At 42.8% G+C, this 22,359-nt stretch overlaps 2 protein-coding genes across 2 annotated transcripts in view; one reads left to right on the plus strand and one right to left on the minus strand.

Annotated features, from left to right (window-relative positions):
• LOC310856041 (uncharacterized protein) overlaps window positions 1–22,359 on the plus strand; it is a gene marked incomplete at its 3' end in the record, with an annotated part of 240,942 nt that overhangs the window by 75,987 nt on the left and 142,596 nt on the right. The gene's annotated exons all lie outside the window — the stretch shown is intronic.
• LOC310856040 (uncharacterized protein) overlaps window positions 1–22,359 on the minus strand; it is a gene marked incomplete at its 5' end in the record, with an annotated part of 29,992 nt that overhangs the window by 5,762 nt on the left and 1,871 nt on the right. The window contains 11 exons of the mRNA XM_083761258.1: window positions 2,075–2,279; window positions 3,675–3,691; window positions 4,059–4,142; window positions 5,521–5,553; window positions 12,505–12,598; window positions 12,704–12,852; window positions 13,501–13,683; window positions 16,379–16,581; window positions 17,393–17,577; window positions 18,706–18,834; window positions 21,116–21,201. Of these exons, the coding sequence (XP_083617384.1) occupies window positions 2,075–2,279; window positions 3,675–3,691; window positions 4,059–4,142; window positions 5,521–5,553; window positions 12,505–12,598; window positions 12,704–12,852; window positions 13,501–13,683; window positions 16,379–16,581; window positions 17,393–17,577; window positions 18,706–18,834; window positions 21,116–21,201 (1,368 nt within the window). The remainder of the gene's footprint in view (window positions 1–2,074; window positions 2,280–3,674; window positions 3,692–4,058; window positions 4,143–5,520; window positions 5,554–12,504; window positions 12,599–12,703; window positions 12,853–13,500; window positions 13,684–16,378; window positions 16,582–17,392; window positions 17,578–18,705; window positions 18,835–21,115; window positions 21,202–22,359) is intronic.

A 22,359-nucleotide genomic window follows, 5' to 3' on the forward strand; every position in this document is an offset into this window, starting at 1 on the left:
CATGCCAATGAAATGATAGTTTTTGTACTTTCAGTGTGGGGAAAGCATTTGCAATCGTGATGAGATTCAGCTGATATAGGTATCTGTTCTATTCTATTTTATGTTGTTCGTTTCATTAATGTATTTAAGTATTCTTTTTGTTTGAGTATATATTGGCTTTACTGCATCATTGCACTGGTTACAGTTTGTTCTAGATCCTAGTGTTCATTTAAAATGAGAAATTCCTCTAAATCTGGGTAGTAAAAAAGAAAAGAATCAGGCCACAGCCCTGGCTCTCCTGGTCCCTCTGCACGTCCCTGATTACCTGAGCAGGTGAGTCCAACAGTCTTGTCAGGTGAGCAGGTCGTGTTTCTAGTTGAATCTGAGGTTTTACAGTCCAGGAGAGCAGATTCGTTGCCTTCACACTGGAACTCTTTGCTCCAAATCGAAGCGTTCACTTCTCCATAGAGCGCCCCCTGGAGGACTGAAGGAGCCCCGCAGCCAAGCTCCCTACAGACCACCTCTGCATCCTGCTGGTCAAAGTCATCTTCACACACTGAGACCCACGACTGGTTAGACTTCACCTCGACTCTGCCTGAACACACACTGGTCCCATTCACCAATCTCACTGACTCTGGAGAGAGAGAGAGAGAGAGAGAGAGAGAGAGAGAGAGAGAGAGAGAGAGAGAGACAAAGTGTGTTCAACATTTGCATTCATTAAAGGTAGGCTACAACAGATGAAAACATGAGGACACACACACACACACACACACACACAATTTATAATGTAGGCATTTAGCAGACGCTCTTGACCCATTCAGGACGGGAACCCGTTTGGTGTTTTAAGCATTGTGTTATACTTTAGTTATTGAAAAGCGCAGCACTAGCTTGTAGATCTGCTTTTTTTTTAATTGTGAAAACGTGTGCAAATCTTTGGATTTAAATTATTTCAGAGCAAACGTTTTTATTTCATATGTTCGCTTCTGGGGGTCCCTGGAACAACATATTTTCAGATATGCCAGCCACATACATATAATTCTGGGGGTCCTTGACATGAATTAGTTTGAGAACCACTGACATAGAAACGTAGGTTTTTCATTTGTAAAATAGTCCTCAGGTCTAATTGGGTTAAATTAATCCAGAGCGATTTACAGTAAGCAAGAACAACACGGTAATACAGCAAATACATAACACACACACACACACACACGCACACAGATAGACATGAATCAACGGATGGACAGACGTATGGGGACAGACAGACAGACAGACAAGCCAGATCAATTTAATAGCAGACTGTACAGATTACTGTTATTGTTGAAGTATTGTTTGTGTTACCTGAACAGATCACCTCCAGACTGTCAGAGGAGCTGTCAGACCTCATTGCTCCACACTCCCTCAGTGAAGACTCAGTACCATCACAGGAAGGTATAATCGACCATACATCAGTACGACCAGCAGAACTACTTTGTGTCGACAGAGCAGAGCCACAGTCTATCTGCCGACACACTACAGATGCTGCCTTCAGGTTCCAGACAGACTTCTGACCAACCCCTCGTCTCCATTCTCTCTGGTGTTTGATCTCCAGTACACCAGTACAGTTACTGCTTCCTCCCACCAACCTAACATCATCAGGCCCTGTACAGAGACAAGTGAGAATACCGTAAGTACAGTTAAACAAAGTACTATTACTTTTCCTTACAAAAAAATCCTAACAAAGCGTGTAGATTGTTATGTCAGGCTATCGAAACCACATCCTTGTGTTTGTTTTCTGTTTGAACTGATTCTAGCCCCTCCCACGTCCAGAGTCTGTGTCCATAGTCGTTTCATAGTGTCTGAGCAAATAGACAATGTGTCTAATTTTACGTCATGCTGATGTGCCCCTCACTTCACATGGGTGTGATTTTTCAAATAAGATTTTGCTTTGTAAAGCATGTAACCTTTGTCCTATTTTTGTCCAGCTATGTCCAGCTTTCAGAGTTTACACAAACATTGGAGACAAAAGTGTGTAAACCCAAACATTGAGGACAAAAGTGATGATGTATGATGATAAGAGCGCCCCTCACTTACACACGGGTGTGATTTGTATTATTACCTGAGCAGGTGAGTCCAACAGTCTTGTCAGGTGAGCAGGTGGTGTTTCTAGTTGAATCTGAGGTTCTACAGTCCAGGAGAACAGACTCGTTGCCTTCACACTGGAACTCTTTGGTCCACATCGAAGCGTTCACTTCTCCATAGAGCGCCCCCTGGAGGACTGAAGGAGCCCCGCAGTCAAGCTCCCTACAGACCACCTCTGCATCCTGCTGGTCAAAGTCATCTTCACACACTGAGACCCACGACTGGTTAGACTTCACCTCGACTCTGCCTGAACACACACTGGTCCCATTCACCAACCTCACAGACTCTGGAGAGAGAGAGAGAGAGAGAGAGAGAGAGAGAGAGAGAGAGAGAGAGAGAGAGAGAGAGAGATCATTTTAATCAAGAACATTAATGAGAATTATTTGAATAGAATGAAGGTGTGAACGAAGTATGCCATTGTTACAGGAGGCTATTGATCTGTTATCAGCTAGGCAAAGCAGTAGCCATGCAGTGGGAAATCAGCTTTCGATGGGCACAGTCTAAGATGAAATAAATATCGCTTTTGTGAGGCAGGTTGTCGCAGACCCCCAGTGAATGGGCTCCAATTTTGACAACCCGTGCCCTGCACGGTCCATAGACCGTCCAGTCACCAGCGATTATATCAGAATACAAACCAGACCCGCCCCACCCGTCAAATTAGGGACCCGTTGTAAGCCCCGTTACCCGTGATTACATACAGTAAATAGCCTACAGCCAGTCACTCAATTTAAAACTGTGTTAAAATGCTTTTAACACAATACAGCAGCCGTCAACCATTGCGGTACATTCAGTGGTCAAGTTCGTTCATAAATCTACACGCCAAGTGAAGAACGGAGGAGTGAGCTTTCCATATAGCCACGCGCCAGAACGTGCATACATGCAGTACGCACGTGTCGTTGTTTGCATTGTCAGATGATTTTTATTTGAAGGTTAAACAGGATGATAAATGTGTTTTTGTGAGTTAAGTCAACTGACCGGCGTGCTGTGTTAAGTTACGTGCTAGTGCTATGAGGATGATATCCCAAAGCGCCCTCCCGCTCATAAAACATATGTTGGACTCGGGCCGTAAATTAAAGCCTAAGTTTGCAGCATGTGTGTGTGTGTGTGTGTGTGTGTGTGTGTGTGTGTGTGTGTTGTGGTGTTCACTGTGTGCCAGTGTCTGGCCAGCAGCTACGATCCGAATCTCTGGTGTTTACACAGAAACGCTAATAAACAACTTAAATGTTAAAAACAGGCGTTGTGGTTGTGTGTATATGCTAATGGTCAATGCCCGTGTGCAGAGCAATTGCTCAAGCCACTGAGGAGAACCATCCAGAACAGACAGGAGTGACTGCCTCACTGACCGGTTTCCTTATTATAGTAGGATAGGATAGTGAAGGTAGCAGATCTACAAGCTCACAATGTGTCACATCGGAACATGTTGTGATCTTGTAGATCTGCTATTTTCACTGTATTTGAAAGTGCATTTTAAGTGGTTAAACTTTTCCCTTCCTAGAGATGTCTTTGAAATGTAGTGGAGTAAAAGTATACAAAAATAGAAGTACTTAAGTAATAGTACTCAATACAAGTAAACATACTTTGCTACTGTCCACCACTGTGCATAACAGACACGGACATGAGTTTCAACAAAGACACAGACAGACAGACAGACAGACAGACAGACAGACAGACAGACAGACAGACAGACAGACAGACAGACCAATTAAATGAACTGTACAGATTACAGTCATTGCTGAAGTGATTGTTAGTGTTACCTGAACAGAATACCCCCAGGATCGTATGGGAAGTATCAGACGTCTTTGTTCCACACTCCCTCAGTGAAGATTCAGATCCATCACAGGACACTGTCATCTTCCATACCGGTTGTGTATAAGCAGAACTCCATCGTGTTGAAACAGCAGAGCCACACTCCATCTGCCTACACACTACAGAGGATGACTGCAGGGTCCAGTCAGACTGACCATCCACAGGTTTCCAGTCTCCCTGGTGTTGCGTCTCCAGTCGACCAGTACACATACTGCTTCCTCCCACCAGCCTGACAGGCTCTGTACAGAGACAAGGGAGTAAGTAGTACAACAACGTTTTATTTCATCAAAAACTAAAAGTGTCGTTATCTCAGAGAGTCAGTGTCTTTTTGAATATCTTCAATATATTTAAGTTGATACTTTTTGAGTGGTGCCACTCCTACAACCAGCAATGTCCGTGTCCGCCTAACTATGTGTGTCTGTGACGTTAATGAGCATGAGAATGAGTACCAGTAGGGGCGCTGTTGTGCCAGAAACAGAGAGAGAGTGCTGCAGTTGCCTGCTAATGAGAGAGGGGGAGGGGGGAGAGTTGCACCACTCAGTTCACACAGGTGTGATTTTTTTCTCATGTATCTCGTTTGTGTTATATTATAGTAAAATATGTATCTTGTTTTGTCAAGCCCAATATGTCATGACATGAAATAAATTGATTTAACCATAATAACAGTCACAAAAAGGCCAATATAACTGCATGAGGAACGCTTTAAACTATTTATTTATGAACGTGGAAAACTCTCCCTCTCTCTCATCTGTGCATAAACCCTTGTTTCTCTTCTGTCTGTGCGTAGGGGACAAATTGTTACGGCTCGCTCCTCCTCCTAACCTTCACAAATCACATCCATGTACTGTGACAATGTGCGCGAGCAACACGCGTTATCACACTAAACACAATGTGCACGTGCAACATTAACATGGAGTTGTAAACATTGACATGGAGTTGTAAACATTGACATGGAGTTGTAAACATTGACAACTGCTTTGACAGCAGGGGGAGGCGGGGCTGTGTGTTATTTGCAGAGCCCTCCATACCTAGCGTAATGAACATATAGACAGTTGCAACCATTTTCTTTCTAACAGCAAATTATGAAGTGGTTATTGTGGCGATTTATGAACTTAATATACGGTATATATATATATATACTGTATATATATATATATATATATATATATATAATAATTACCTAAGCAGGTGAGTCCAACAGTCTTGTCAGGTGAGCAGGTGGTGTTTCTAGTCGAGTCTGATGTTCTACAGTCCAGGAGAACAGACTCACTGCCGTCACACTGGAACTCTGTGGTCCACATTGAAGCGTTAACTTCTCCATAGAGCGCCCCCTGGAGGACTGAAGGAGCCCCGCAGTCAAGCTCCCTACAGACCACCTTTGCGTCCTGCTGGTCAAAGTCATCTTCACACACTGAGACCCACGACTGGTTAGACTTCACCTCGACTCTGCCTGAACACACACTGGTCCCATTCACCAACCTCACAGACTCTGGAGAGAGAGAGAGAGAGAGAGAGAGAGAGAGAGAGAGAGAGAGAGAGAGAGAGAGAGAGAGAGATTTAATTAGAAGAAGCTCTTGGTCTATCTATAATCTATGATGATTTGTAATCTTTGTTTACCTGTTGTGTTGTGTGTTTGTTCAGCCTGGAGAGCTGAAGGGAAACAAATAACACAATCAATTAGCTTCACAACAGAGAACGTGGATTGTCTCTATTACTGTAATACATTGTCTCCACCAGGTCGGGCGTTACATTTCGACCCGTAACTCTTGAATCAAAGGTCGTACAATCACTGACATTCCCTGGATTCCTTGGATCATGACAACTACCCACACAGTCAACGCCCACCTCAGAATTGCAATTGCATTGCTTGTGGAGTCCCCCAGGGGTCGGTATTGGGTCCTAAACTGTTTATTATGTATATAAATGATATGTGTGATGTATCTAATATATTGAAAATGGTAGTTTTCGCAGATGACACTAATATTTCTTGCTCTGGAAAAATCTACACGAGATATTGGACCTGGTCACTTCAGAATTATGCAAGTTAAAAAGGTGGTTTAATAAAAATAAATTGTCTCTGGCTAAAACTAAACTAATGATATTCAGTAATTACAAAATAGATAATAAAGTTAATATACAGGTAGATGGTGTTGAAATTGAGAGAGTTTCTGAAAACAAATTTCTTGGTGTAATAATTGATGATAGAATTAACTGGAAGTCTCTTATCAAGTACATATATAATAAATTATCTAGAAGTATTTCAGTTTTAAATAAAGCAAAACACCTTTTGAACTATAAGTCACTACGTATGCTATACAAAAATATATATAAAGAATACATTATTAAGAGGTATAGAGAGGAAGAGTTACAAAACACTGACTTATCATTTAGATAATTGTACTAGATAATTGATTGTATGTGTATATATATATATATATATATATATATATAATATACCATATGTATGTATTATATGAAATATATAAATTATTTTTTATTGATCATAATATGATATATAGAATAGAATACATTATAGAGCATATACAATGACTTACACTATTACACTATTTAATGTACTTGGTTTCTCTGTTGTGATTTTTTTAGTTTATACCATGTTGGTAGTTATGAGATGACGTCAAGCGATGACGCTGAAATTAAGCTATAAAGGGGTAGGGTTATATAAGTTTTTTACTTCAACCTACTCCTTTCTGAACATACAAAAGTTTAAAAATAAAAAATAAAAAAATAATAATGGAAAAAGAAGAGAAAAAAATATTTATACTTGCGGCCAGTGTGGCTTTTTTATTTATTTTTTCTTCTTGTTGTTTATACTTTGGGAATATTATTTTTGTTTTCTATATTGCACTTCTTTTAATTCTTTGACTTGTTATGTTCAGAATAAAGTTTTTCATTCATTCATTCATCCATTCATTCAGAATGAGTATCAGAATCAGATGGGAACTCGCGCAGAAAGTTTCAAACACCCAGTTCTCTTTTTTCATTGGACAATATTTTCCCCCAGCGATGGGATCCACGCAAGACGTTAACGTCACCAAAGGCCAGCTAGCTGGCCCTGGCACTTGAAAGAAGACGCCCAGCAGTGAAAACTTGAAATCTGATTGGCTAAGGAACCTGTCAATCTCTATATTGCTCCCATTCATTTCAACAGCAAGGGGATTCAGTGGAGTTTATGAAGGCCTTACCCGGAGACAACAAAAGGAAATAATCCCATTGGTTAAAAGATACCAAGCGCTGTTGTACCTGCACAGAATGGAAGCAGAGCATCCAGCCTGTCTGAGTGAGAAATAGTGCAGTGGCAGCGAAATAAATACAATATATAATATTTGTTAAAAAGAAAAACTTATTATAAAATATAAATTTCTGCATCAGGAAAGTGCAGGGCCAGCAGAGAAGGCCTTGCTGGCCCACCACTAAAATGTGTTTCAATCAGCTAGAGAGCGACACTACATGTGTTGTGCAGCGACGTTGTCCCTCCGAATATCCTCTTCAATGCTGACTTCATAGACGCAAACGTTAGATCTGCACATGCTGTGAGAGCCAACTGCCGGTCTTTCATGTCCAAACATGCAGTATCCAGTAGTTTGAAAGCCAACACTGCGTCGGGAAGTTCCATTTTGTATTTTCGCATACGAGAATAACGTTGCTCAAAATCAATGATATAGTCCGCCATGGACACGCTGCCGTCTTCACGTTGGTGGATATCTGCTTTGTGCCTGTTCCTGGAATATAGCTATTTTAACTAAGTTTCAAATGGCATAGTGGACGGACGACACATTTTGTTTCACTACCGTAAACAATCCTCAAATATGCAACAAAGTGAGGGGTACATTGCTCCTGCCGCACTTCATATTTGAGGATTGTTCACGGTACATTACGGTATAGTATTACTTTATAGCATGTATAGCCTATAGTTCAAAACTTCAAACGGCCACCATCAAACTGTATAGGCTACAGTGAGTAAGAAAAATCTCTGCTGTGTGTCGTTAAAGGACATTTATTATCACCTGGCTTTCAGACAGAAGTATCCTACATAAACTGATGTCTTACCAGATAAACCGTGATGGCATGAGGCCAGCTGCTGTGCTAGGTTACCACTGTTGTTGGACCAATCATCACTAAACTCGCAGGATGACATAAGTGTTAAGTTAAGTGTTAAGTGTTAAGTTAATGTTGTTCCCTGCTTACTACTTCTAGTGTTATGTGATGCACTGTGACCTTAAGGGAAGACCGGGGTATACAAACTGGATGTTGTTATACTGCGAGTCAGTTGTTGTGATGGGTCTGGCGAGGTGCCGACAATAAAGTTGTGTTGCAGAACTACAGTTGTTTTATTCGAGTAACATTGGTAGCAGAGATGGCTGGAAACTATAGTGTCCCACCAGGCTTTGACGAAGGGAAGCCATATGAAACGTGGAAGAATGAAATCGAAATATGGAGCAGAGTCACGGAACTGACAAAAAAGAAACAAGCCCTTGCAGTGGTTTTGGCGCTATCTGGATGCGCAAGAGAAACGGCGATGGAAATACCCGTTGATGACTTGAATAAAGATGACGGTATGATCACGTTGATTGCAAAGCTTGACAACTTGTTTCTTAAAGAAGAGAAGGATCAAGTATATGAAGCTTACTCGAGCTTTGATCGGGTAGCGAGAGACGGCAGCGTGTCCATGGCGGACTATATCATTTGAGCAACGTTATTCTCGTATGCGAAAATACAAAATGGAACTTCCCGACGCAGTGTTGGCTTTCAAACTACTGGATACTGCATGTTTGGACATGAAAGACCGGCAGTTGGCTCTCACAGCATGTGCAGATCTAACGTTTGCGTCTATGAAGTCAGCATTGAAGAGGATATTCGGAGGGAAAACGTCAGCAGCTCCCAGCATGGGAATCGATCAAGATACTGCGTTTGTAACGACGGCGGAGCAGAGACGACAGAATGGCAAGTTTTGGCCTCAAAGGGATCAACAGAAGACGACAATGCTTGGCACAAATCCCTTGGACAGGTACGGCCGTAGATCAAAGTGTGCCGTCTGTCAATCAACCTTTCATTGGGCCAAAGACTGTCCACATAAAAGTGAGTACGTCAAGCTAACAGAGGAAGCTGAAAGTAATTCAGCTGCAGTAGAGGAGTGCAATATTACTTTGTTCACTAAAGAGCCTGACAATGGAGAGCAAATATCACCCACAGCAGCAGAAATATTCATAACAGAATGTTTTGGTTCAGCAATAATAGACACTGCTTGCACACGCACAGTGTGTGGGCAGGGCTGGCTAGATGGCTACATGTCTAAACTGAGCCAGAACGAGTTGAGAGATATAAAAATAAATGAAAAGCTCAGTCGTAGACCATTTAAGTTTGGAGATGGAAAAGTGGTGTATTCCACTAGAAGTTTAAAAATTCCGGCAAGAATTGGACAAACCAAGTGTCAAATTGAAACTGAAGTAGTTCCGGCTGATGTTCCACTGCTTTTAAGCAAAGCCTCAATGAAAAGAGCAGGGACAGTACTGGACATGGAACATGACAGGGCGGTGATGTTCAACAATCCTGTAAAACTTGACTTCACAAGCTCTGGTCATTATTGTGTGAACATAATGGATAACAAATGTGAGAACATTAAAAAGGAAGAACAGGTCTTGGCGGCAAGACACATCACTGCCTTCCATGCAGCAAGAAGGGATTTTACAGAAGCGGAGTGTTCAGAAAGAATACGGAGAGCCCTGCGGAAACAAACACGCAACACTGATGAAAAATATGACAGTGGAGATCGTGTATATTACAAGAGAGTGGATTGTCCAGAGTGGAAAGGCCCAGGAGTTGTCATCGGACAGGACGGGGCAGTGATTTTTGTCAGACATGGAGGAACATGTGTTCGAGTGCATCGGCTCAGATTGAGGAAAGTGAACACAGAAAATATGGATCAATGGGTTACGAAAGCTCATTCAGAAAATGACACAAATGTGGAGCAAGGACAGGACATGGCTGACAGTGACCTAGAGGTCATACAGGGACTGAGACAAACGGAACCACTATCAGAGCCATCACAAATGGCAGATGGTATACAAAATGAGACAGAACACACAGCTGACAATACAGATACACATGTTACAGAGCAGATAACAGGTGTCAGTCTGAGTACAGGTGTCAGTCTGAAAACAGGACAAATTGTGAAATACAAAGACAGAGGTGTTCTATACACAGCTAAGGTTTTGGGACGTGCAGGAAAAGCTATGGGCAAATACAAAGACTGGTATAATTTTCTTTATATTGAACCCACTAATGTTGCAGGCACCACAGATGCAGCTGACACAGTTGATAATTTTGAGGTGGTAACAAAGTATGTGCCAAATGTATGTGATCGTGATGATGGATTAACTGATGTACCTTTAACAAATGTCACAAATGTATGTGAGGATGTGTTTGTAACAAAGGATGTGTCATTTGACTTTGCAAAACATGTTGAGTTAAAGAGCTGGAAAGATAACAATGTGTTTGAGGAAGTTAAAAATGAGGGGCAAAAATGTGTTTCTACTAGGTGGGTGTGTACTCTTAAAGAGTCACTCACTGGACCAGTACCAAAAGCACGCCTCGTGGCTAGAGGTTTTGAGGAGTTACAAGTGTCTACTTTGCAAAAGGACTCCCCCACATGTGCTACAGAGTCCCTCCGACTGCTTGTGGCAGTGATTTGTCAAAGACAGTGGACACCTCATTCAATGGACATAAAGTCTGCATTTTTGCAGGGAATGACACTGTCGCGTGATGTTTACATCAGGCCTCCTCCTGAGGCTGAGAGTGAAGGCACATTATGGAAGCTGAAAAAGTGTGTCTATGACTGGCGGATGCTTCTCTCTATTGGTACAACAGAGTGAAGGAAATAGTGCTGGCAACAGGAGGAAACATTTCCAAAGTTGATCCAGCCATTTTCTACTGGCTAGATAAGGACTGTGCTGTGTCTGGAGTTCTAGCCTGCCATGTGGATGACTTCATATGGGGGGGGGCACACAAAGCTTCTCCAAAGCAGTGATACCACAGCTCAGATCTGCATTCTAAATCGGACGTGAGCAACATGAAAACTTCTGTTATATGGGAATAGACTGTCACTGTGAACAGAAAAGTACAAATACACCAGGAAAACTACATACAACATTTGCAGCCCATACATATCGATCCTTCACGGGCTGTCAAAAATACCATACAAAAAAAGGGTCTTCACCTCTTCAGTTACTGAAGGAAAAGAGAAAAGAAAAATTTGAAGCTGTATGTTTCTGTATTTGTTTTGAATTTATTGCAATGCATTTTTATTTTTTATTTTTTAAGAGACAGTGAGTTTGTTAAGTTAATTTTGTTCCCTGCTTACTACTTCTAGTGAGTGTATGTGTTATGTGATGCACTGTGACCTTAAGGGAAGACCGGGGTATACAAACCGGATGTTGTTATACTGCGAGTCAGTTGTTGTGATGGGTCTGGCGAGGTGCCGACAATAAAGTTGTGTTGCAGAACTACAGTTGTTTTATTCGAGTAACAATAAGTACCTAAAAATACCCTGAAAGATGTATTCTAATCGGCCACCAAGGGTTGCTACAAATGGAAATACAAATGTGACTTAGTATGCAGAGGCAAGGAAGCAACCCGGTGCTCAGGAGGTGTGCAGGTATACAAAATATAAAAATAGTAAAAAGGTACTCCTGGATCAATCGGGATAACACATGTATGAAACCGACAAGACCGGTATAGGTCGAAGCATGTCGGTTTAATAAAGTTTTCCGCCTTTTTAACTAATCTCCGCTTTTTTCTACAAATGCACTGACTATAATGAATTGTTTAGTCCAAACATTACAACTCACAGGACATGTTTCATAACACTGTGTGTACAGTTATTTTGTAATTGCCCAACAGGGCAAATCTTTGCTTCTGGGGGGTCCCTGGAAAGACATATTTTCAGATGGGGGTACATGGCGAAATACAGATAATTCCTGGGGGTCCTTGACCTGAAAAATGTTGAGCACCACTGACATAGAAACACAGGTTTTACAGAAAACTTTTAGGATTTAGAAGCCATTTGTTTTTAATTGTTTACATTAGTAGGCTATTTTATTAATTTGTTTTTTTGTTTTTTTACATTGGTCTGTTGGATGTTGGTTGTTTTAAAATGGACCTCTATTTCATTTTTACCAATAGATTGTACTCAAAAAGGACTCATACGACACTGAGTGCCGCGCTATGAGCTTGTAGATCTGCTATTTTTGAAAAATCGTGAAAATGTGGCGCAAATCTTTGACTATATATTCTTTCAAAGTGAACATTTTTAATTCAAATATTTGGAACAACATATTTTCAGATGGGGCTCCACGGCCAAATGCATATTATTCTGGGGGTCCTTGACATGAAAAGGTTTGAGCACCACTGACATGCAGAAACAGGATTTTAAGAAACTGTCATGAATTAGAAGACTTTTGTAGTCATATATTTAATGCAGGCGTCAGAAACAGTTAAAGGACATTGGAGTACAAAGTAATACTAAGTGTAATCAGTGTAAACACATGTAGTAAGATGTGTTTCAGTCTCTGAGTCTCTACTCACAGAAGTCTGCAGGTTCGTCTGAGCCGTCCCCACAGTCATCTGCCGTGTCACACTTCCACCACAACGGAATGCACTTGTAGTTCTTACAAGCAAACTGACGGGAGAGACGACACAGATCTTTAGAATGACTATCGACAGCAGACACGAGACCTATAAAGACATAAACGCGTATAACACAAGTGAACTGGAGGTGAATCACCTGGCTGGCCGTGCAGCTGGACATGCACTGCTTGTTGTCCGCTGCCAAGTAGAAGTAGGTTGGACAGGAACACTTGTAGCCTCCTCCAGGTGAGAGCAGACACAGGTTACTGCATCCTCCATTGTTGGTCTGACACGGATGAGCAGACACTGCAGGAAAACATGTACACATGTAATGAATATGAGAGCCCTGAATACTACTACTATACTGATACAACACTATACTAGCTACTACTATTATGTTACAATACTGTTTAGGGGTGCACAGTTATGAAATTATAATGACCGATATCCGATCTCCCATTATTTGCAGGGTCATATCTGCCGATACCAATTATTACATATTATACAGAGGGCCACAATGGAAACAAGCCTAAAGGTCCTCTAGGGGCTTGGCCCAAAGCCAATCAATACATACTGTAGCCTATACTCTTTTTCCAAGTGTGAATGAATGAATGAATTCAATGTAGAACTTTTCATTTATTTTGCTGGTGTAAACCGATGAAATAATCTGGATTATTTTGAGACCGATCCGATACCAATATGGCATTTTTATGGCCGATGTGGCCAATTCCGATTATACTATACTAATACTGTCTATTACTACTACTATGTCACGATATGACTATTATTATTGTTTGTGTTGTTGTTGTTATTATTATAGGGTGTATTTATACTGTATACGTAATGCTTTTCAAAACAGATCAGATAATAATACAATGATAGACAGTTAATAGAATTCATAAAACATTATGCAGAGTCATAATGAGAGTGTTGTGTACAGTAGGTGGTACAGACCCTCAGGTTGTTGATATGGGTGGTAGATCTGGATGGTCCATGGAGTGTTCAGGTTTCTGATGAGTGTGGTGGGGTTGGTTCCCTGAGTCTTGTGAGCTCTGTAGATGGAGCCGTCGAAGGAGCTCCAGTAGATGTACTCCTCAAACAGGGTAATACCACGGATAGGGTAGTCCTGACGCAGAACTACAGACACACAAAACCAAAAGCGTCAGAATATTATGAAATAGCAGTAAGACTATTTATAATAAGATATACAATGTTTTAGTAAAGTGTACTCTGAAGTAAATCATGTTCTTACTGCTTTAATTACTTTTTCTTCCACTACTCATGGACAACATTTACAAAAGCTGTTCTTGAACACAGTCAAATCTGGAGCATTCCTTTAACACAGAGTGTAAAATGGACCTGGAATTGTGTAATTACAGTGTCTTCAGTATGTGAGTATGATGTGTGTGTGTGTGTGTGTGTGTGTGCGCGCGTGTGTGAGCGTGCATGTGAGCGTATGTGCGTGCGTGCTTGCGTGTGTGGCTGCGTGCTTACATACGTGGCTGCGTGCATGCCTGCGTGCGTGAGTGTGTGGCTGCGTGTGTGTGTGTGTGCATGTGTGTGCGTTTGTGTGCATGTGTGTATGTGTGTGTGTGTGTGTGTGTGTGTGTGTGTGTGTGTGTGTGCGCATGCGTGAATTATGCCTTACATATTAACTGCACACTGGTGTCACTCACCAAGAATAGCAGATCTACAAGCTCACGACGCGTCGCATTGTGAGACTGTAGATCAGCTATATTTGGCTCTCTATGATTTGTGTTGACCAAAATATTTGTAAAAATGGCATCCATGAATCCCCAGACTAAGGGAAGTTGTATTTATACAACGTAGTTTCGGGAGAAGAGGCCTCCTTCCGCTCGACCTTAACCACTCCCCCCTCCTTATCAATCACTCCCCTCCTTATCAAACCCACCTGCCTGTCGTTATCACCTGGCCAATCCTGCCACAATCACCACAGTATAAATACACCTGTGCGCCAACATCTACCTGTTCTCACTACGTGATCCAGAACCTTCAGACAAGCAGAATCCCTTCTCGCTCCGTCTCCAACCTCACCTCAGCATACAGAACGTAAGCGTCACATTGTTTTGACAACCTGTCACTCGATCCACGCCCGTTTACTTGCCGATCAAATTGCTAAATACGCTCAAAGCTAAATATCACTTGTTTACTTGTTTAATTTACTTGTTGTGATTCAAGCGGTAACTACTTGTGTTCGTGTCCTACATTGAACAAAGGTGCTGCTTAGCAGCGGCGCATATCGCTCGTTTTCTTTCTCTCTTTTTCTTCACCCAAAAAAGAAAAGAGAGAGGAAACCGCAGCACCGCTGCAGCGAAAAATCCATAAAATGGATTCTCGCTACCAGCGCGAGCTGGAGCTTCACGCCTCCGACAGCGAGGACGTTCTATCTACGTCAGGACTCCAGGCGTGCCTACTCGTCTGCCATCCCCGACACCGGCACGTCAAGCTCGCGCTCGGTCCCGCCGGCACAGCCAAGGCCGGCGGCGGAACCGAGCAGCAGCAGCAGCCACGCTACGTCCTCTCGGTCCTCCTTCTCCGTCGCCCCCGTCATCGCCAGCCTTGGCCAACTACACCTGTCAGTCGCCGACTGGACGGGCTCCAGCGCCTTCTCACGGCCAGAGGAATTCCATTCCAGAGGACCGACCGAAAGGCGGCATTGTTCGCATTGTGGCTGGCGAAACCGTCAAGCCGATCTGGACGCGGCCCCGCCCCCTCCTGCTTCCCGGCAGCAACAACAGGCACGTGCCCGGCCCACTTCCCCCTCCCCCCTCCCTCACACACACGCCGGCCGGCGCACGCATCGCCTGCTACAAACCCCCCTTCCTCCCCCTCCTCCCCCTCCTCCCTCTCTCCTCCCCCCCCCCCCCCCACAAGCACGCTGGCACGTGCGTCAATGGACCTACCGTAACCCTAGAATGCATGTTCCTCCTCGCCTTCTTGGGGTTCCTGCGCTGCGCAGAGTTCACATCCTCCTCCGCCCGTTACGACCCTTCCCGTCATCCTAGCCTCTCCGACATCACCTTCCACTCCTCCGACTCCCTCACTTTCACCCTCAAACACAGCAAGACAGACCAGCTCGGGCGTTCCTCAGCAATCCACCTCTTCCGTACAGATCCCCCTCTCAGCCCCTACGAAGCCATTCTCCGCTACGTCTCCACGAGACGCTCCCTCAACGCCTCACCACACGACCCCCTGTTCACCACAGAGACGGGTTCCATCGCCACCCGCTCCTGGTTCCACAAGCACCTCCGCCGAATCCTCGCTCTGTCCGGCCTTCCCTCCCAGCTCTACTCCGGCCACTCGTTCCGCATCGGCGCAGCCACCACCGCGTCTAGGCGAGGCCTCTCGGACCACCTCATCCGAATCCTCGGCCGCTGGTCCTCCCAGGCCTACCAGTCCTACATCAGGACCAACATCTCAGACGTCCAAAACGCCCATCTCCACCTAGGCCGCCTATAAACCCTCTCCCCCTTCTCGAGGATCCTCACTCGCGTCCCTTCCTCCAGTCCCGCACTCGTCTCCCAGCCAGCTCTTTTTGGGGCAGTTCCGGAGCAGACGCCCGCTCTCCGAGCGCGCATACATACACGGCGTCCTCTCCCGAGACCACACCCCCATCCTGAGTCTCACCCATCCCGGGTTCCCCTCCTCCCCCCCATTTCATCATTCAATTTACCAATAAATGGTTGAACTTGAGCGAAGGTGTGGTCTCTTACAAAGTGAAAATGTGTGTGTGTGCGTGCGTGCGTGTGTGTGTGTGTGTGTGTGTGTGTGTGTGTGTGTGTGTGTGTGTGTGTGCGTGCGTGCGTGTAACCTGTGTGTCTGTTGGTTCCATCCAGGTTGGCAAACTCAATGCTCCCCCCCCCCGTGCTCCAGTATATGTGATCATTGATGTAGTCTAACGTCAGGCCAAAGGGCCTGGTGATCACATCCATTATGATGCTCCTGTTGGTGCCGTCCATCCCTATCCTCTCTATGTGGGGGGGGTTGCTGCCCCGGTCTGCCCAGTACAAGTAGCTGTCAGAGGAGACACTGTGTCAGGTCACTGTTCACAACAAATCACACATACAGTACTGTCTGTACAGCAGTGGTTCTCAAACATTTTTGTCCCAGTGCACCTCGATCGGCAAAATAACGTTTTCGTCAACCTTTATGTCATTTTACGGTACGTAAACCATGCAAATAACTTCATACTTGACGTTTACTTTAAACACTTGAACTTCAGCATCCCTATTCTGGGGGGAACATACACCAAAAATAGCTGATCCACAAGCTCACACAACATGTCTCTGTGAGACGCGTTGTGTGAGCTTGTAGATCGGATATATATACTCATACTCATGTGATACATCCTAGTCTTATACAAAAAAATAACTAATGTGACTTATTTAACTAGATCTGCAAGACTGTTAATTATGTTGTGTAGTAAACTAAAATAGGACTCAGATGACTAAAATAGGACTAAAACAAAATGCTGTGTTGTTCAAAAGACTAAGACTAAATCTTTAAAAATGTAAACTGCATTAAGACTAAGACTAAGATTAAAATAATAAAAGACCACAAGATTTTGATATTTAGTCGACTAAGACTAAACAATTTCAGAAGACTAAAATAGGACTAAAACTAAATGGTGTTATTCAAAAGACTAAGATCAGAATTTGCAGTCAAAATGAACAGTGCTGCCAAGAGGTACAACAAATAAACATGATGCAATGTCATCCGTTTAGCTTTCAGATGTAAATCCAGTCTTCTTGTATCTGTAGTGTTTCACAGGACGGTTGATAAAGTCAGTGTAAGGTTCATGATCACCACACCACAGTACACTTACCCGTAGCGTACATCCACAGCTATGGAGAGTGGCTTCTCCAGGCCGGTGTTGACCAGGACTGTTCGGTACGCCCCGTTTAGTTTGGACACCTCTATGGTGTGCTGCACAGTGTCACTCCAGTAGAGGTTTCCTCCCACCCAATCAACAGCCAGAGCCCATGGTGCACTGAGTGACGTGTGGAGGACCTGTCAATGAGACATACATTCACTCTGGATATACTCCACTGTGCAAAAAGCTTGGAATACGGATGTGTATATTACAGGAAACTCCCGTTAATCTTTCCAACAAACTCCCATAAACTCCCGTATTGTACCATCACACCTGTATATTACCGTATATATTACATGTATATGCTGCTAAACTTGAGGTTTACGGGCAAAATACAGTTCCCGTAATTGCCCGTTAACTCCTCTTTTCACGCAGTGCTCACCACGTTTTATTGTTCTATTTGTAAGTCATTTGTTCAACATATTAATATCACAGGATATTGTAAAAAGAGCATATTGTCTACTCAACCTTTCTGCTTGTTTGCACAACTCTCAGCACTTAAGCCTTATTTCATAATTTGGCTTTTTGAAAATAGCAGGTCTATACATGCTATAAAGCTCACAATGCATTGTGACATGATGCGTTGTGAGCTTGTAGATCTGCTATTTTCTAACTATGTTGAATATTTTCAATAATGAATGTTATTATTTATAACATCATAACAATCTAAATCTACAAAGTAACTAGTAACCAGTGGTGGACAAAGTACTCAAGCCCAGTATACTTGAGTCAAAGAATAGATACTCAACTACGTATACTGTAGATACGTAGTTGAGTATACGTATAGCAAGTATACATTTCTCTATAAACGTGTACTTGAGCTAAAGTACTGGCGGACTTGTATATACTGTATAATGTGTACATAAAGAAGTTGTATCAATGCATTGCTGTATTTAGACACCCCCCCCCCCCACTCCCCCATCCGGCCCAATCCACCACCACCTTCAAAACAATATCAATGGTAGTGAAAATAGCTGATCTACAAGCATCACAACGTGTCCTGATGCGACGCGGTGTGAGCTTATAGTCAAAAGTACAATATTACGTCTTTGGAGTACCAGGCCAGTATGTATGTATTAGGAAATATAAATACTTGGGAAATTACACGTATACCTTACAGTGTTTAATATGTACAGTACTTGAGTAAAAATACTTAGTTACCACCACACTGTTTAACAACAGTGATATTACAAAGCATTTTGAATACAAGTATAACCATTTTCTGACATTATTTCACTTCCCATCTGTGTATTTGTCACACTGACCTGGACGTCACTGCCATCGATGTGCATACGACTGATCGTCTTGGTGGGGAGATCTGATGAGAACCCTTCTGTCCAATAGACCATCTGCTGCTCGTAGTCAAAGTCCAGAGCCGTCGCTCCATTCACGTCCTGTCACAGCACAGCAGTTAGTTAGTTAGTTAGCAGTTAGTCTCTGACAGGTCGAATACATTCCGACATGTCAAAAGCAGTGTGTGAATTGTATCAAATCAAATCATCCTTTATTTATAGCACATTTAACACAACCGAAATTGACCAAAGTGCTTCACAGGAAAGAAAAAACATTTAGAGCAAATAACATTTAAAGCAATTTACATCAAGTAGAACCAGATATATGGCAAATGAGGCAAACATGATACATGGACAATATAGGAATATATATATTACATTAAAGTACGTTTTAACCCATTCTGAACGGGAACCCATTTTGGTGTTAGCATCATGTTATGCTTTAGCTATTGAAAAATAGCAGATCTACAAGCTCATAGCGCGCCACCGAGTGGCGCGCTACGAGCTTGTAGGTCTGCTATTTTTTTTTAAATCGAAGAACGACTGACATTTTTTAGAATCTGATCTCAGGTCAGAATGGGTTCATCAGACCAGTGTGTGTCCCAGTGGAAACCTCGTATGAATCTGATCTCAGGTCAGAATGGGTTAAGTGAGGATTTAATAATCTCCTGACCTCGATGGATTGGGCAGCTCTAATAAAGGGGGGGGGGGGGGGGGGGGGGTTGTTCCACAGCTCTGGGGCCGCCGCCGCTAAAGCGCGGTCACCTCTTGTTCTGAGGGTTCAGGTGGTTGGCACGGTCAGCAGTGATTGGTCAGCAGACCTCAGAGCTCTGGGAGGGTTGTAGCGCTGTATTCGTTCAGCCATACAGGGCAAGAGATTTAACCCATTTAGACCTTATAGACCTCTCAGTGTCTCTCAGTGGTGCTCAACCTTTTTCATGGCAAGGACCCCCATCTGAAAGTATGTAGTTCCAGGGTCCTCCCAGAAGCAAAGGTATGAGTTAAAAACATTCACTGTGAAAGAATATATTGTGGGATGTCACATGACAGCAGGCCGTCAGAGCGCCACCCCAACGAGAGTCAGTGGAGCGTCAGAGGCGGAGCCCAGCTCAGAAGACAGCGACCCGCCCTGGGTCACATGATTGACCACACGTATCACCGTCTTCCTCCTCAATCAGAGCAATTACGCAACAGCCACGCTGCGCGCGTAATGTTCGAAAGGTAGGAAACAGATGAACGCTCCGCCTCATTCTCTTTCACTCCTTTTTTTTTTTTATATTATTATCTTTTATTTGCTTTTGACATTTCATTTACATACAGTTGTAAAATGCAAGTTAAATACATTCCCTAACTGAACAATTTCAAACCCTTCCCCGACCCTTCCTAGTACAAGAAAACTATCTAATGCATGTTTTACTTTATGACCATGGTTATCTGAGCTACCACATGAATAAAATAAACATGACAACAAAAAAGAAAATAGGAGTAGGAGTGAAAGGAATTATAGACTGTTTTGCCCTGGAAATAGGAAGAACCTATAAGTTAACCAAGTGTGTGTGCTGGATCTGATTTGAACTTTAACATAATCCTCTCAATAAATGCTCAATAAATGAGTAGGCAAACCTTGCTGTGTCTCCTGCCTATCGTTGTTCAGTGGCGCCCACAATATATTCAAGATTTGTGCCACATTTTCACGATTAAAAAAAAATAGCAGATCTACAAACTTGTAGCGGTATGAGCTTGTAGATCTGCTATTCAATAGCTAAAGTATAACATAATCCTTAGAAACACCAAAAGGGGTTCCTGTCCTGAAAAAAAGTAGGATCTTAAAATCAATTATTTGTTTTATCGGGAGCCAATGGCGTGATATCAGGACTGGTGTGATGTGGTCAAACTTTGTAGGTCCGGTGAGAAGGCGGACAGCAGCATTTTGGACTAATTGGAGTCTTCGGAGTGAGGATTGGTTGATGCCATAGTATTAGTACAATAGTCCAGCCTTGAGGAGATGAAGGAGTGAATTGTTTGAGGGGGAGGCAGGGTTTAACCTTGGCGAGGAGGCGTAGGTGATAAAAGCTTGTTTTGACAACAGAGCTTATCTGCTTGTCAAATTTAAAAATATTATCGAAAATAACAGCAAGATTCTTTTGCGCCTGTGTTGATATTGGAAGTGAGGGGGCCGAGGTTGTTGACAGGAGGGGTGGAGCCACTGGAGCGTTGTCCAAAGATGATGATTTCCCTTTTATTGTTATTGAGATATAAGAGGTTTTCATCCATCCAGGTTTTAATATCGTCTATGCAGTTCATTAGGGGCTCAAATGTGTTATGGTTGGTGGATGTAAGCGTGTATAGGATGTGTTGTTACAGTATGTTCAATGGTTTTCACCTCTTTGAGCACAGTGTGGTTGGAGCCGTTCAAGTTCATCTTATTCAGATCGTTGGAGGTGATGAAGATGAGGAAGGGCTCCATATCTAGAGAAAATCACATTTATTTAGCGTAAAATGCAATGCTTAATTTGTTTGTTTGGGAGAGACAGAACATATTCATGAACATTCATGCATCATTTATAAAACTACATACAGTAGAGATGAGAAAGCAATGTAAATATTAGAGTTAGTTACCAAGAATGATAATTCACAACCGTAGATTGTATTAGACCAATAACACACAATATTAGTACAGAAAGAAACAGATACCTGTTCCTGCCATGTGACATCAGACAAACAAACAATAGGCCAATACAACAATAGATAATGCAAATAAAACCAAACTCTGTATCTATGTATGTTAACCCATTTAGGACTGAGACCAGATTCTTTAAAATCATGACAGTTTTCAGTGGTTTTCAAATTACTTCATGTCAAGGACCGCAACAATTATATGTTATTGGCCGCCGAACCGCATCTGAAAATATGTTGTTCCAGGGACACCCCCCCCCCCCCCAGAAGCAAAGATATGACTTCAAAATGTTCGCTCTCAAATAATATTCAAAGATGTGCGCCAGATTTTCATGATTTTTCAAGAATAGCAGATCTACAATGTCTTAGCGCGGCACTCGGTGCCACGCTATGAGCTTATAGATCTGCTATTTTTCAATAGAAGTTAAAAATTATGCTTAAAACACCAAAAGTGGTTCTCGTCCTGAATGAGTTAAAATAGACACAAATAACAGTTACAAAGAGATTGACAATAAGAGACAACAAAAAGATTCATAAATGAATTAAAATAACCAACTCAGAGAGACGTCAGACTCAGGCCTCCTATAAGGTACTGCGTATAGCAGAAAACCTGTTTCCCCAAAAGGTTTTGAGTTTATGCAGTATCTTCAGTAGTATAGCAGCTGGTTCTCAACTGCACAGCATTACGTGCTGCTACCTAACTGCTTTCAGAAAGCACTACTTAAGTTGGTTCTCAAGAGCACAGCATTACGAGTCTTCTTATCTGGCTTCGGGAAAACACCTCCTGGATGAATGAACTTAGAAGCAAAACAATTTCCTGAAAGCCTTCTTAGCTTCAGTACTAGGTCTACTGTGTAGTACTGTCGTACGCAGCAGTTTGTAAGAGGGATCTGGGACGATCTGGGCTTCGTAGCGAAGGGTGTTACCCACTGATACTGATGTCGACAGGTT

Source organism: Protomyctophum parallelum (genome assembly GCF_964188405.1).
Source record: "Protomyctophum parallelum genome assembly, chromosome: 3".
In the NCBI taxonomy this organism is placed as follows: Eukaryota; Metazoa; Chordata; class Actinopteri; order Myctophiformes; family Myctophidae; genus Protomyctophum; species Protomyctophum parallelum.